The sequence below is a fragment of the Carassius carassius genome, chromosome 3 (genome assembly GCF_963082965.1).
Source record: "Carassius carassius chromosome 3, fCarCar2.1, whole genome shotgun sequence".
In the NCBI taxonomy this organism is placed as follows: Eukaryota; Metazoa; Chordata; class Actinopteri; order Cypriniformes; family Cyprinidae; genus Carassius; species Carassius carassius.
Genome location: NC_081757.1, coordinates 20,678,355 through 20,693,664, shown reverse-complemented (window position 1 = coordinate 20,693,664; position 15,310 = coordinate 20,678,355). Strand labels below are relative to the sequence as shown.

The 15,310-nt window shown below is 38.2% G+C and overlaps 2 protein-coding genes across 2 annotated transcripts; one reads left to right on the top strand and one right to left on the bottom strand.

Moving 5' to 3' along the window:
* The first annotated feature begins 2,283 nt into the window (after positions 1 to 2,283).
* nom1 (nucleolar protein with MIF4G domain 1) lies at positions 2,284 to 8,819 on the top strand. Its single transcript, XM_059533353.1, is given in 12 exon segments — positions 2,284 to 3,326; positions 3,781 to 3,893; positions 4,028 to 4,165; positions 4,994 to 5,051; positions 5,211 to 5,537; positions 5,709 to 5,819; positions 6,112 to 6,282; positions 6,507 to 6,628; positions 6,741 to 6,873; positions 7,715 to 7,846; positions 8,020 to 8,129; positions 8,464 to 8,819. Coding segments are annotated over 12 exon segments (2,541 nt in total). The 5' UTR covers positions 2,284 to 2,375; the 3' UTR covers positions 8,639 to 8,819.
* Positions 8,820 to 12,555: 3,736 nt separating this feature from the next.
* mnx1 (motor neuron and pancreas homeobox 1) lies at positions 12,556 to 15,310 on the bottom strand. The gene is made up of 3 exons (XM_059522831.1): positions 14,707 to 15,310; positions 13,440 to 13,600; positions 12,556 to 13,260 (listed from the first exon to the last, which is right to left on the bottom strand). The coding sequence occupies exons 1-3, from the start codon at positions 15,188 to 15,190 to the stop codon at positions 12,979 to 12,981; spliced, it is 927 nt and encodes a 308-aa protein (XP_059378814.1). The 5' UTR covers positions 15,191 to 15,310; the 3' UTR covers positions 12,556 to 12,978.

Below are 15,310 nucleotides of genomic sequence, written 5' to 3'. Positions count from 1 at the left end.
AACAACCAAAACACAGTCAAAATATACTGCGTCATCATTCATCGACACGCGACAGGACGAGAGGCTTCACGCACGGCACGCACACAGGGGCGCTGTCACTGAGAGTGAAGGCAAAATAATATGTAAGGTTTACATAATTCAAAATTTGCTCAGCGTTGTTTTGGACAGGTCTGATGTTTCCTGACGTAGCTGTAACGTTATACTGAGAAAGCATCATAGAAATATATAAATATGTATTTTGTTTATATATACATATACATACACACACACACGCACACATATGTGTGTGTGTGTGTGTGTGTTCTTAAATGTAATCTGGATTATGTAATCACATTCCAAAAATTAAGTACTTGTAATTAGATTAAATTATGTTTTAATCGTAATCATCAGACTACATTTACTTTTTATAGATTACATGATTAAATATTATTTATACAATAGCAATAATTTATCCATAATTTATGGATTCTCCCTAATTAATCTTCTTATTTTTTTTTATTTCTATTTCCCAATAGCCAACTGCTTATATGCACTCAGAAATTCTTCAGTTTTGTGGATATTTTACATTTACATTTTACATTTAATCATTTAGCAGACGCTTTTATCCAAAGCAATTTACAAATGAGAACAATAGAAGCAGTCAGGTCAACAAGAGAACAACAACAGTACACAAGTGCCATGACAAGTCACAGTTAGTCTAGTACAGAACGCTTAGCCAGGGTTGTTTTTTTTTTTTGTTTAGTTTTTTTTTTTATAAATGGAAAGACAAGAAAAGAAGGAAAAGTGCTAGTATAAGTTGGTTAAGTGTTGGCGAAAAAGATGAGTCTTTAGATGTTTCTTGAAAATGAGTAAAGACTCAGCTGTACGAATTGAGATTGGGAGGTCATTCCACCAGCTGGGCACAGTCCAGGAAAAGGTCCGTGAGAGTGATTTTGAACTTCTTTGGGATGGCACCACAAGGCGTCGTTCACTTGCAGAGTGCAAACTTCTGGAGGGCACATAAGATTGAACTAGTGAGTTTAGGTATGTTGGTGCCGTGCCAGTGGTCGTCTTGTAGGCAAGCATCAGTACCTTGAATTTGATGCGAGCGGCTACTGGTAGCCAGTGTAACCTGATGAGGAGAGGATTAATGTGGGTTTTTTTGGCTCATTGAAGACAACCCTCGCTGCTGCATTTTGGATCAATTGCAGAGGCTTGACAGTACATGCCGGAAGGCCCGCCAGGAGAGCAATACAATAGTCCAGTCTGGAGAGAACAAGAGCTTGGACAAGAAGTTGGGTGGCTTGCTCTGACAGGAAGGGCCTAATCTTCCTAATGTTGTATAAGGCAAATCTGCAGGACCGGGTCGTTGTAGCAATGTGGTCTGTGAAGCTTAACTGATGATCCATCACAACTCCTAGGTTTCTGGCTGTCCTCGAAGGAGTAATGGTTGACGAACCCAGCTGTATAGAGAAGTTGTGATGAAGCAATGGGTTAGCTGGAATCACCAGGAGTTCTGTCTTTGTAAGGTTAAGCTGAAGGTGATGGTCATTCATCCAGCTAGAAATGTCACTCAGACAGGCTGAAATGTGCAGCTACCGTCGGTTCATCTGGTTGGAATGAGAAGTAGAGTTGGGTGTCATCAGCGTAGCAGTGATAAGAAAAGCCATGCTTCTGAATGACAGATCCTAATGACATCATGTAGATGGAGAAGAGAAGTGGTCAAAGTACTGAGCCTTGAGGAACCCCAGTAGCAAGGTGTTGTGACTTAGAAACATCACCCCTCCAAGACACACTAAAGGATCTGACAGAGAGGTAGGACTTAACCCACAGGAGTGCGGTTCCAGAGATGCCCATCTTTCTGAGGGTAGACAGGAGAATCTGGTGATTAACGATGTCAAAAGCAGCAGACAGGTCCGGACATTAATAAGGTCAGTCATTAGTCATTGTCACTATGTCAATCTACACAGCATTTGACCACTGGATTTACAAAAATCACTTCAAGTTTAAGAAGTGCATCAGCTACTGATGAACATGTTCATTTTTATTTGAATTATTACTCATCCTGTTATTTTACCATCAAATAGTACGCTATATCAAGTTATGAGCAAATGTCTTAGGCTACTGCTGTCTCCAAGATTAAAAGAGGCCTATATATTAAAAACAAAACCTTATACTTGTTATTAAATTAATTCATATTTCGAAAAGTAATGTTACGCTCCATCTCAATAGATGGCGATAAAGCCACTCAATTGTCTTTTCTCTACTGTCATAACGTCTAACGAAGAAGCAGCATCGATGTGTGGTTTTTTTCTGAGAACTTTCAGTCTGTAATCATGCAACCATTTACAACATATAAAGATTGTATTCACAGCCAGATATATTTCGCTTAGAAAATGAAGGCAAAGGCGCAGCGCAAGGGCAAAGTGAAAGCTGGAAAGCAAACACACAAGGATAAACTTCAGAAATTCAGGGATTCAGTTACTAACTTCGTGAAGAGCAAAGGCGTCTCCGGTGAAAATGACAGCGACCAAAGAGGGTTGTTCGTAAGGAGGAAGAGTAGAAAAGAGCTGCGCAAAGAGAAACGTAAATTAAAGAAAGCCAAAAAGAAAAGTCACCACACGGGTCAGTAACTGCAGAACCCCAGAGAGGAGCTTGCTCCAAAAACTCCTGCGGAGAAGGAGGAGAACACACAGAAACTAGCCCCGAAGACGACTGGAAGTCTTAAAAATGCCGCTCAGCAACAGCAGAAGGCAAATAAAGACAGTTTTAATACTAAAGACAATAAAGAAGAGACGACAAAAAGAAAGGTCCACTTCTCCGAAGATCTGGCAAAACAGAGAAATAAATCTAGTCTGAACCAGAGCAGAAAGCAAGCTCTATTAGAGGCGAATATCGAAGAGGACAAAGAAATAAAGAGACTAGAGAAACGCCTTGGGCTCAATAAAAGAAAGAACAAAAAGAGTATACCTCCTCAGTCATTCACCGACGATGGACTCGATTACATTTTAGGGATTCTTGAGCCTGGAGCATCTGCAACGGGCCTGTATGAGAGTGATGAAGAGATGGACATTGACAAAGCTAAAGATGACTTCGAGGAGCTGGACGAGGACAGCGATGGGCAAATGACAGACGATGAGAACAAGGATGACGGTGACAGTGATGAAGAGGAAGGAGACAAAGAGGATGATGCACAGATGGAAGAAGAGGAGGATGTAGAAGATGACAAACAGCTAGAAGATGAGGTGGAAGGAGATGAAGAAGAGGAGGATACAGATGCATCAGAGGAAAATGATGATGGGGAGGACATCGACTCTGAACAAAAAACACCTGAAAGCCAGGAGCCCGTATGTCATTTTAAATCTGGATATTACATTTTATTATTATTTAAGTTAAACTCTCCCTAGTGCTCAAATAAAATGTATTTATCCAATGCTTTATAAAATTACAAATAGTTTCAAAGCAGCATCATAGTAATAAACACAAAAGTAACAGTGTTAATGTAGCAAAATCAATCTATTAAGGAATAAATTCAATGCCAGCTGTGAAACAGCTCAACCAAAGACAATAGTGTCATCATTCAGCTCAATTTAGTTCAGTGTTGATGAAATGTATTTTAATAGTGGTGTCATCAGTCATGAAACAAGCTTAATTCAACTATAAAGCAGCTCTACAGAAGAAAATAGTGTCATTATTCAGTGTCGTAAAGTGAGTTTTGGTTATTTTTCTTTTTTTCCCCACACTGCGTGCTCATCAGAAGAATGTTTTGAAGCTAATATCTGTGCATGTTTTCTTATATAGAATCCTGCCACAGCAGGCAAGTATGTTCCCCCTCACTTACGAGAAACCATGGACAGCAAACGCAAAGCCGAGCTGGAGAAACTGAAGCGCACTGTGAAAGGTCTGATAAACAGGTAAGATACAATGGAAGGTATAGGCTACAGAAATGCACAATTTGAAGAATCTGTTTTTTTATAAAAATAAATACAGTCTTTGGTAAACCAAGTGCAATTCAGCCAGTTTGATAACCCTGTCTCGTGTTGGACAGGTTGAGTCAGCACAACGTGGCATCCATCAGCAGTCAGTTGGAAGAGCTGTACATGAGCTCCAGCAGGAAGGACATGAACGAAACCCTCACTGACATTCTGCTGGCTGCCTGCGTCACACCTGCTCTCATGCCTGAAAGGTTAACCAATAATGACTTCTTTTATTAACTGACTCTTTGATAATCACTGTATTAAATGTATGTTGATTTGAGAAAATTTACTTGCTGATATTCTATTTTAACTTAATATTCTTCTTCTGAGACATTAGACCCTAGAGCATTTAAGTCACATCCACCAAATAAGGCTCAGACCTTCAAACCGTTGAGAACAGTTTTTGCCCAGATCTGCAGTTTGGACGATGGACACATAAACACTAGTTGCTGAAAGTCAGAGCCAGTCTGCAGGTTTTGGCCAGTCTGAGTTTACAGGTTTCGCAGAGCATTGTTTGTGATGGGCTCAGATTCAGATTTTTTACCTTCATGGTTCCATCTAGCCAGACGACAAAAAACAACAACATTATTTTCACATATTTTACGTTTATTGTGCACTACTATTTCCATTCTCGTCAAAACGGTCTGCTGACTTCCTGATTCTATGAAGCCCCTCCCTCAGAAAAATGTAAACATTTATGTAAACATCGGGGTTAGTGATGTTATAGACCCAGTAAGGAGCTTTTCACAGATGTCACAGACCTGGTAATGTAGTCCCTTCCATCCTTTTTTGTGGTCCTTAAACAGGGTTTTTGGGGGGGGGGGGGCGACGTAACTTTGCAGATGTTGTTTATCCTCTGACAGCAACATCATAAAAAGTGCAATCATAATCAACCAAACCTTTAAGTCAGCATTCAAGTTACTGTACTGAATCCTGGCTCACTTAACTTCTGACTCAAGAAATTAAATATGACCTTAAAACAACACACTAATAAATAGTTGTAAATTATTTTAATAAACACTCACTCTCTCTTCCAGGCTTCTAATGGAGCACATCCTTCTTGTCAGTGTCCTTCACCATAGTGTTGGCCTGGAGGTATCTTAATATTTCACCTCGAATTAAACTTCTCATCATGGCAATATAGTCTACACTAACTTACTGTTGCATTCAGTGGCATACTATTATTAGAATCTCTGTTGTTGAAGTGTGTATTTTTGCTTGATGCTGGCTAATTTCTCACTTGTTTTCCCTGAGGTTGGAGCTCAATTTCTGGAGACTGTAGTCCGTCAGTTTGATAAAACCTACAGTCAGCTTGCTGCTACAGACAAAGAATGTGGCAACTTGGTGTCCATAATTGCCCACCTCTACAACTTCCATGTGGTCCATGCTCTCCTGGTGTTTGACATTCTGAAGAAACTGGTGACACGTTTCAGCGCAAAGGATGTAGAACTGGTTCTGCTGGTGCTGAAGAACGTCGGGTTCGCTCTGAGAAAGGACGATCCTCTAGCTCTTAAGGAGCTGATCTCCGAGGCTCAGCAGAAAGCCAACGCTGAAGGAGAGTGTTTTCAAGACCAAACAAGGGTAAGACACCTTTGTCATGAGAAGGAATTATCATATTACATTAGCTTTTAATTATTTACTCATGAATCCTAAACAAATTACGGTACAAACCAGGACAACCGAGGCGAATCATAAATGAGGTCTGCAGTTGGTCTCAAGCACAGACGTCTGTTATGTTGGCTTGCTTGTCAGATTCGGTTTATGTTGGAGACTATGCTGGCGCTGAAGAACAATGACATGCGGAAGATTCCAGGTTATGACCCTGAACCTGTGGAGAAGTTAAGAAAACTGCAGAGGACTTTGGTGAGAAAACGAATAGTGTTAATTTGCATTACTTATTCTGTTTACACTGTTAAATTTATAAGGTGGACTTGCAATAAAATGCTTAGAGCAGTTAAATATTTAATATTCATTTGTATTATTAACACTAAAATGTACTCTATGCTAAATGTACTTCTCGCCGTGTCCACTAGGGGGCAGACTAACGCTAGTTTAGTGTAGTCACATTGATCTGACTTTTCTACGGTATTTTTACAGAAATGTGGAATGTGTTTAAACCTGGTTTCTTATGCACTGAATGTAACATTCTTAACAGATTCACAGCAGTGCCGGTGGAAGTGACATGAAGTTGAGAGTCTCACTAGACAGTCTTCTGGAAGCTGAGTGTGTTGGTCGTTGGTGGATTGTAGGATCTTCCTGGAGTGGAGCACCCATGATCAACGACCATGGAAACAAGACAACTACCCCATCCTCCAAAGGGGAACAAGTAAATGAAAAAATAAAATTGTTGTTTTTTTGGAAATGTTTTCATCTGTTATTTAAATGCTCGGATTTACAATTATTTTGATCTGATAAAAAATGTAAAATTATATAGTTTCTGTTTATAAAATCTCTCCATTTAGGCATGTTTTATGGACCTTTATGAGAGTCCTTTAAGTCGATGCAGAAATTGTCATCTGAAGTTTTTTGTTTCTCTTTATGAATTTGCAGAACAGTGCAAAGATGTTGGAGCTTACACACAAACAAAGAATGAACACTGACATCAGGAGGAACATTTTCTGTGTGCTTATGTCAAGTGAAGACTATTTAGATGCCTTTGAGAAACTTTTAAGGTTTGTCAGCATGCCTGTTTTCTTCCCATGTATTGCAAACGTGATGCACTATGTTTGTAATATTTGTCATGAACCATTATTTACCCAGTTCAGTGGATTCATGTCTTCTCAGGTTAGGATTGAAAGACCAAAAAGAGCAGGAAATTGTTCATGTTCTGATGGACTGCTGCTTGCAAGAGAAAATGTTCAATAGATTCTATGCAGTCCTGGCAGAGAAATTTTGCTCACATGACCGGCGGTTCCAGGTAGAGTAGACCAGCAGTGATTCCTAGCGCTCCCTGTGTTCTTGTGCCACTAGTGCCGCGTTTCCACCGAAATTACCCGATACATTTGTACCAGGAACTTTTTTTCCCAGGAACTTTTTTCCCCCCAGACCTGTTGCTTTCTGCGTTTCCACCGCGGTGTAAAGTACCGGGAAGATTAGGCAAATAGACTCGTGACGTAGGTCTGCGCACGTTTCTCAATACAAAGTATGCTGATTTTGGACGTGCATCCTCGGTAGTTCAAACTTTGTGCGTTCGACTCGGGAGTGTGATGTCCGCGACGATGTGAATCCAGTAAATCTGCAAACAGCAGCATATACTTGATAACTTCAGTCAGCTGACCATGGCTACTGCTATTTTCCTCTCTGTATATTTACAATAAAACGAAATAGGATATCATATACCACTGCCTCCTTTCGTTTTCATTTAAACATAATAAAAGTACCACCTCGCCAGCAGGGAGTTTCTGAGGGGCATTTTTTTACCCGGAACTTTATTTAGTTCCTGGTTCCTGCGGTGGAAACACACCGAGTACCAGCCTAAAGTCCCTAGTTCCTGGGTAAAGTTCCTGCGGTGGAAACGCGGCATAGGTGGCACTGGGTTCACTGCATTAGGAGCTGCTCTGTCTATGTCTTATGTGTTTAACTTGTACATTCAGATGTTTTTCAGTTCTTTGATCCAGTGGTTAAATTAGCTAAAATTGTTGTTGATATTACTCTGTAATGAGCTGTAAGCTTTTTAATAAGCAAATCTATGAATATCAATAATGTAAGTCAGTTCATTTACATCTAATACTGCAGTATTTAAAACCTTCTGTGTTTAGATGACTTTTCAGTTTAGTCTGCGGGACAAGTTCAAAGACCTGACAAACCTTTCCAGTCAGCCCTTCAGTAACCTGGTCCAGCTGGTCACTCATCTTCTTCACAGGAAGTGTCTCTCTCTTTCCATTCTTAAGGTAATATTTGATAAATCCACCCCTCTCCAAGAAGCCATTCTAGAATGCATTTGTGGTTTGTATGTAATGTTGTATTATATGTGTGTAATGTTCTTCATCTTCTTTATAAACCGCTTACAAATGAGTTAATGAAGGGCAGCTTAATTTTCTACCTGTTCTCTTCTTTTCACAAGGCTATTGAATTTGGGGAGCTGGATAAGCCCAAAGTCAAATTCTTGAAGCAGGTTCTCTCAAAACTCCTAAAAGAAACCGAGCCAGAAGATCTTGTGAATATATTTGGCAGGTGAGTATCCTTAGTACTACAAAAATGAATAATAGTACATTTTATGTATATATAAATGTTCATAATGTTGAGTGGTTTGCGATTTAGCAAAAGTGTGATCGCTTATTAAAAAATAAGTGTTGTTTCCGAAGCAAATTTCATGATGGCAGTGTATATTAAATGAAAAATAAAGAAAATTAAATGACTTTGTCAGATTTAACAATTGTTACATTATTCCTTAATGTAAGAATTAGTCAGGACAAGTTTTTAAAAAGACCATTTTTGGGAATGTAAAATTGCTTGTGTGTGGCCTAGTGTGTCAATATCTGCCTGTGTGTCTAACATTGTGTGCCAGGATCTCTGGAATCCCCAAGCTGGGAATGCTTCGGGAAGGCTTGAAGCTTTTCATCAGTCACTTTCTGCTCCGGAACATCCAGACAGAAGAAACCGAGCAAGCCAAGGTACTCAAGGGTAGAGCTGAGGTCGCCACCAAAGCCATGGAGGCCCGGGATGCCAAAATGAAGCTATAGAGCTCTTGCACACAGAAATGTGTACATAATGCATCAGACTCAAAAAGTGTGAATTACCACAAGGGACAGTGTTTAATCTGTATGCACACTTTACGACATGTGCAGATCACTGACATGTTACTGCATTTTTGTATTAATTCTTGCATTCTGTACAAAAATAAAACGCAAAATGTGTAAAGTATATAAAGAATTACCACAAAAGCTCAATGGTCAGTTTTTCTGCTCTATATTTTTATGGTGTCAACAGATTTCAGATTTGAAATTTGGATATCTGACATTTTGTACTTTTTATTCACTTAAAGATCTACGTACTTCTGAGAAGAAGAAAAAAATAACAGTGTTATGCTTAAATGTTTGGTTTTATTATAATGTGTCTTTTTTTTAATGGCAAGTCAGAGTCACTGTAATGAAAAAGGACAAACTAATCTTTCATTTGAAAAATGTAAGTGCAGAAAATGCCCCCCAAAAATGATAAAAATAAAGTTAAAAAATCAAGTCGTTTAAACATCAATTTAAATATAGATACAAAATAGAAAATCACAGTGGCCTGCTTCATATTCTTAGTGTTTTTTGTAAGCCAGAAACATTTCTCAAGCAGAAAAAGAGAATAAGGTAATTCATTCTTTTGCTGCTCATTAGCTTCCCATGCACATCTGTTCAGTGTCTTTTCTGGTAACAGGATTAATTATTGAGTATCTTACTCCATATAAACAATACTGTATTAACTTTATTCAGAAAAGAGTACAAGGATGCATTGCTCTACTCGTCATGATATATAGGTTGATTGCAGTTGTCTGGAGCAACTGCACACTGTCACGTGACTGACTAGTATAATTCATTAGGAACATCGGCATTACTGACATCAATCCACAGCATGGAGTGACCAGAGTGTGAGCTACAATCATATGGGGTCAGGCAGCGGAAACCTCACCCTCGCAGCTCTACAACAAAAGAGCTAACTCTTTAATTATATTTGATTAATTAAACCGTATCGCATCCCTCAATGTCAGCTCAAACGACTTTTTTTTCTCAGTTTTAAAGCTGGAAAAAGGAGGGTTAGCTTCAGATGCCCCACTTTTCCACCTTTTGACAAAGACAACATTGTCACCATGTGTGAAGAGAAGCGTATAATGGGGGTCCAGCCCACTAAAGATAAACACAGGTGATTGTAAAGAGTGTGTGCTATTGTCTGTCTGTGTGAGACCAGAGGAAGGTTGAAACTGACCCTAGTTTGAACTGGTTATAGGAAGCAAATTGTCTTCGAACTGATAAGACCACAGTTAAAATACTGTTTGCGAGGGTATTGCAAAAGGCCATGGGACTTAGTGTGCGTTGTTTTACAAATTCACCATTGTTGGCTTGTTCTTTTATGTTTTCAAAAATTTTATGTGCAGGAATCTCCGCCAGAAGGTCAAACGAATCACTTGCACTGGCCTATTGATAAATCTGTATTGTGTGGTTTATTATGGAATTTATGAGTTTTTGTTTTGTCTCACTTTCCCCTGTCTCATCCAGGCCTTCACATAGGTGTCCCACCCTGCTCACTTGTGTGTGGTTTCTTTCCCGATCGTTAGAGACTGGTAGTAGCACTGATAAGGTTGAGTCCTTTGTACTTCTGCAGCTGGGTAAACTTATTAGGCATTAGTTAAATCAGTAACTAATGTTTCCTAAATTGACTACTACCTGTTTAAGGCAAAATTAATTCTATAATTAAATTATTGTTTATTGTTGCCCAACAGAGTATTTTGGATAACATCATTGAAGCTTTTGTTTATATTTATGGTCTAGTTATCTTAACATTAATTATGATGTATTATAGTAAACCATTTCAACATTTGAACAGTATTTTATCATTTTGCCCCTCTAGGAAATTCCTGTTTCTGTGCTATCCTATGCTGTCCTCTTGTTTGATTATAGCCTATTAGAACCCAAGAGTAAAGCGAAGGTTAATAGATTAACCATCATTTTTAGTTTCTGCATGCTTTGCTTAGTCACATCACAGGACTGGTAATTTCTGTTTCAGAGTAATAAAAGGGTAAAGAGTAAAAAAAAAAAAAAGTTTGTTGTAAAGAATTATTTCACCAAAATCCACAGCTTATTATGCTAAATGTGTTTGGAATATATATATATATATATATATGCAATACAGACCAAAAGTCTATTTTTAATGTTTTTGAAAGAAGTTTCTTCTGCTCATCAAGCCTGCATTTATTTGTTCAAAAATACAGAAAAAACAGTAATATTGTGAAATATTATTACAATGTAAAATAATAGTTTTCTATTTGAATAAAAAAATAATTTATTCCTGTGATGCAAAGCTGAATTTTCTGCATCATTACTCCATTCTTCAGTGTCACATGTAACATCCAGTCTATCACATGATCATTTAGAAATAATTCTAATATTCTGATTTATTATGAGTGTTGGAAACAGTTCTGCTGTCTAATATATTTGATGAATAAAAGGTTAAAAAGAACTGCATTTTTTCAAAATAAAATAAAAAATTCTAATAATATATTTTCTTTACTATCACTTTTTATCAATTTAACACATCCTTGCTGAATAAAAGTATTGATTTTATTTAAAAAGAAGAAAGAAAAAAATTACTGACCCCAAATTACTGACCAGTGTATATTGTTATTACAAAATATTTATATTTTAAAAACATAGCTTCTTTTTTTTTTTTTACTTTTTATTCATCAAAGTATCCTAAAAAAGTATCACATGTTCTGAAAAAATATTAAGCAGCAGAACTGTTTCCAACTTTGATAATGAATCATCATATTAGAATGATTTCTAAAGGATCATGTGATAATGATCCTAAAAATTCAGCTTTGCATCACAGAAATAAATGATAATTTAAAGTATAATAAATTAAAAAACAATTATTTTAAATTGTAATAATATATCACAATATTACATTTTTTCTGTATTTTTTATCAAATAAATGCAGGCTTGATGAGCAGAAGAAACTTCTTTCAAAAACATTAAAAATAGTAATGTTTCCAAACTTTTAGTCTGTACTGTATATATATATATATATATATATATATATATATATATATATACGATTATTTTCCACTGAGAATATGGCTAAAGTGGCTTAGTAAATGAAAAACAAGGAACATTTCGGATCACATTCAGTGTCCGAGTAGACAGTTGTCACGGCCCTGGACTGATAGTGGATAGTGATTATATTTAAATGTCCTCTAATTGATTCGAAGAAGCTCCTTGGCAAAGACCAGATGGATCTCTGGGTTTATTACCCAATAAAGCATGTCGTTATTAATAAAGGAGGAAATGCACTTATGCGAAATAGACCTCGATTAGATTGCAGAAAAGACCATTAAAAAAGTCTTGCTGTAGAGTGATCCAGCATACTCTCCTTCTTTCTTTATCATTTTCGTTTCATGTCCTTGCAAGTTTCTCTGGTTTAGCCAAACAGGCTCATTTTCATCATTACTCTGTGAACATGATAGAAACAGACTCCCGGCTAGATATAACATGAAGTGTCTCAAATCAGCAAAAAGGTCAATCTAATTTCACTTTACTTGAATTAAAGTCTAACATAAATAGAAAAGCACCTAAAATAGCTTGTGTGATGTGCTCTGATGATGGATGGGCTTCGTCTCAAAGGTTCATTATGGGCTGCCCATTGCTGCAGTGGTGAGAAATGTTTCTCCATATTCGAGTATGCTTCCTCGCACATTTGCACGGATATGAGAGCGCTATAAACAGAGATTCCCATGACCCGACCGTGCCACTGACAACAGACCGCTTCACATCCAGCCTTCTCTTGCTGAAGCTCTTTCCTTTACGTTTGTGATGGAATAGCTATCCGAGTTCAACACTGGTACAAATTAAACAAGGCCCTCCGAGATTAGAAAAAAACGTTTTATTTAACTGATAAACCTACACAATAAATTACATGCATTTTAAAAGCGATTTCGTTATAAATACATTGTATAAAAATAAACAGATCACTAGGCTATGGTTCTGGGAGTAGATGAAACAAAGCCGGATTTTGTTTTATCCCACTTGAGTTTATAAATTAACACAGTGGTTATCAAATAGGAACATCTTGATGATGCGAATTATTAGCTGATAGGCCTACTAATCTATTTGGCTTGATGTAATGCATTTTACCACATGCTCTGCAGCCATAACATCATGGCTTCACCTTCAGAAGTATCAGTAGTCAGTTGTTTGTAAGTAGCCTATACAAACAGCTCATGTAAGCGTCCAGCTCAGCATTTCCATACTGACTGCAAGATGATAACATGCACATCACATAGCCTACTTCACTAATATAGGCTAAGTGTGTTTTTGGAAACGAAGTTTCATGGTTGTGGACTGATATCACTGGCATTGGTTCGTTCATCATCGGAGGAACAATCAGATGAATTCAGCATGTAATTGTCTCCTTCTTCGTCGTCACTGTCTCTAAAGTCCCGTATTCTGTTTCTTTTCACTGAATCTGTCTTCTGGTAGTCCTTCTCCAGTCCGTCCGTTTTGTCCTGGCTTCCTTTACCCTTTTGCTTGTCTGTCTCCTGAGCGGCTTGTTCTTTAGCCTTTTTACTGCGCTTCCATTTCATCCGCCTGTTCTGAAACCAGATTTTCACCTGGAAATATGAACATAACATGCTGTGTCATTTATAAATAATTCCGAGTAATCGAATATTATTTGACCTTGCTGATTTTAATAGCCTATTTAAATAAAACATATTTTATTATTATGTATTAATAGACTTTCAGCAAATTAATGAAGACATTTTTTAATGTTAAAAAGCCGATGGTTTACCTGTGTCTCTGTTAGCATTAATGATGTGGCCACTTCAAAGCGTTTTGGTCTCGATAGATATTTGTTCAGCTTAAACTGGTGCTCAAGTTCAAGGAGCTGCTGGCTTGTGAACGCGGTTCTTGGTCTCCTGCACTTCCCGAGTAAGTTTGACTGCGCCTGGCCTGCAGAACAAAAAACGGAGCGTGGATATTGTGTAGGCTACAACACTTCATAAATTAAATGTTTAGGACTGAATGTTAATAAAATAAAAATAAAGATTCCAAAATAACAAAAAATTCCAATTAGAATTAAAATGTGTTTTTACATGTTGACACCTTAAGAGAACCTCTCAAGTTCTACAAAGATTTTTGTATTCTCCAAATCTAATATATGGAGAATATGCCTAAATGCTTAAATAACCCAGTCTAACACAGCATCAAGCATTTTCTTAATCATTTTCTTAACAGAATGTTATTTGATGAACATATACCGCACACTAACATATTTTTGAGAGTGGCACGGACAGCGGAATTGTTTGTCCTGTTTTCCCACATATTTTTATTTTAAAGGCCTATAATCTTGCGCTGTAACATTAGTGTAGTAGCCTATATTGCTACGCGCAATGGATTTTAGCACACAGTGTAGCCTTAATGACACGGCAAGAAATAATAAAAGCTCTCATTCTAAAAAAAAAAAAAAAAAAATACCTCAAAAGCAATTCCCACTCACACCTAGACTCAATGTGCCACGGCATTGTCAGTACATCTGCTAACATTTCCACCCTATCTGATTTGTTTGGGAGAGGTTTGAGAAAATGTGCAGACGATCAGCGGAACAGAGAGACAGTGTCCGCAGTGCACACAGTTGGCAGGCTGTGGTTTTCACACTCGTCCGCCACTTTCCCTCTGTCCATTATCTGTCCATTTAAACCTCTCTTTGAAAGACAGAGCTCGTTCAGTCTCGTTCAAAGAACAGCTTTACTGACCCTGCACGCGCTTGTTTTATCTGGCTGATCCGTAGCACTGAACACATTTGATTTGATTTTTTTTGTATTAATAAAAAAGTAGGCTACAGTAGCCTAGCCTATAGGCTACGTGTTGAAAATAAACAGCGTTATTCTGGAATATAAAAGTGATTAAATATGGTTAAAGAATTCAAATAAAAAATAATCAGTCATAACAGAACAGCATGGCCACAAAAATGAGAATGGAATGAATTTAGACAGTATAATAATAATAGCCTAATAACAATGTTATTTATTTAGACACATGCATTTCAAATAACTTACCATTGAAATCTGCCATTTTAGGCAGCATCATCCCCGCGGTGGAGACCCTCAGCCAGTGGTCGAGCTGGAAGGAGCTGGCGGTGAGTTTGAGGGGGTCACTGGGGTGGTGATGGTGCGAGCCGTGCGGGTATGAGTAAGACAGAGCCGGGTGCTGGCCCGAATAAGTGTACATTGGGTGACCGTAGAGAGCCTGAGGGGGGATCCCGGTGCTGCTCTGAGGGTGTAGTCCTAACATGCCTGAATGAGGAGAGTTCAAGAAACCCGGTTTGGGAATCAAGCCGCAAGACGATATCCTGGGAGGCGACGGAGTCTCGGGTCGAAGAGCTTCGGAGTTCGTGTTCAGCTCCGACGCCTGGACACTCTCGGAGGAGGATGATACTGAAGAGGTGGGCAGGGAGGTGACCAGCGCCAGCGGCGAGGTCTGCACTTTTGGTGGATCGACGGCCAGAAGCGCATCGATGCGAAAGTTTTTGGATTTCTCCATCTGACCCACCTCACAAACAGATTAACGCGTCGTTCGCAACTTTAAAAGGATGTCACGAGTGTCACTGTTCCTCTCCTTAAAGTTATGATCTTGGCTAAGGTGTGCAAGCTAGAAGTCCAC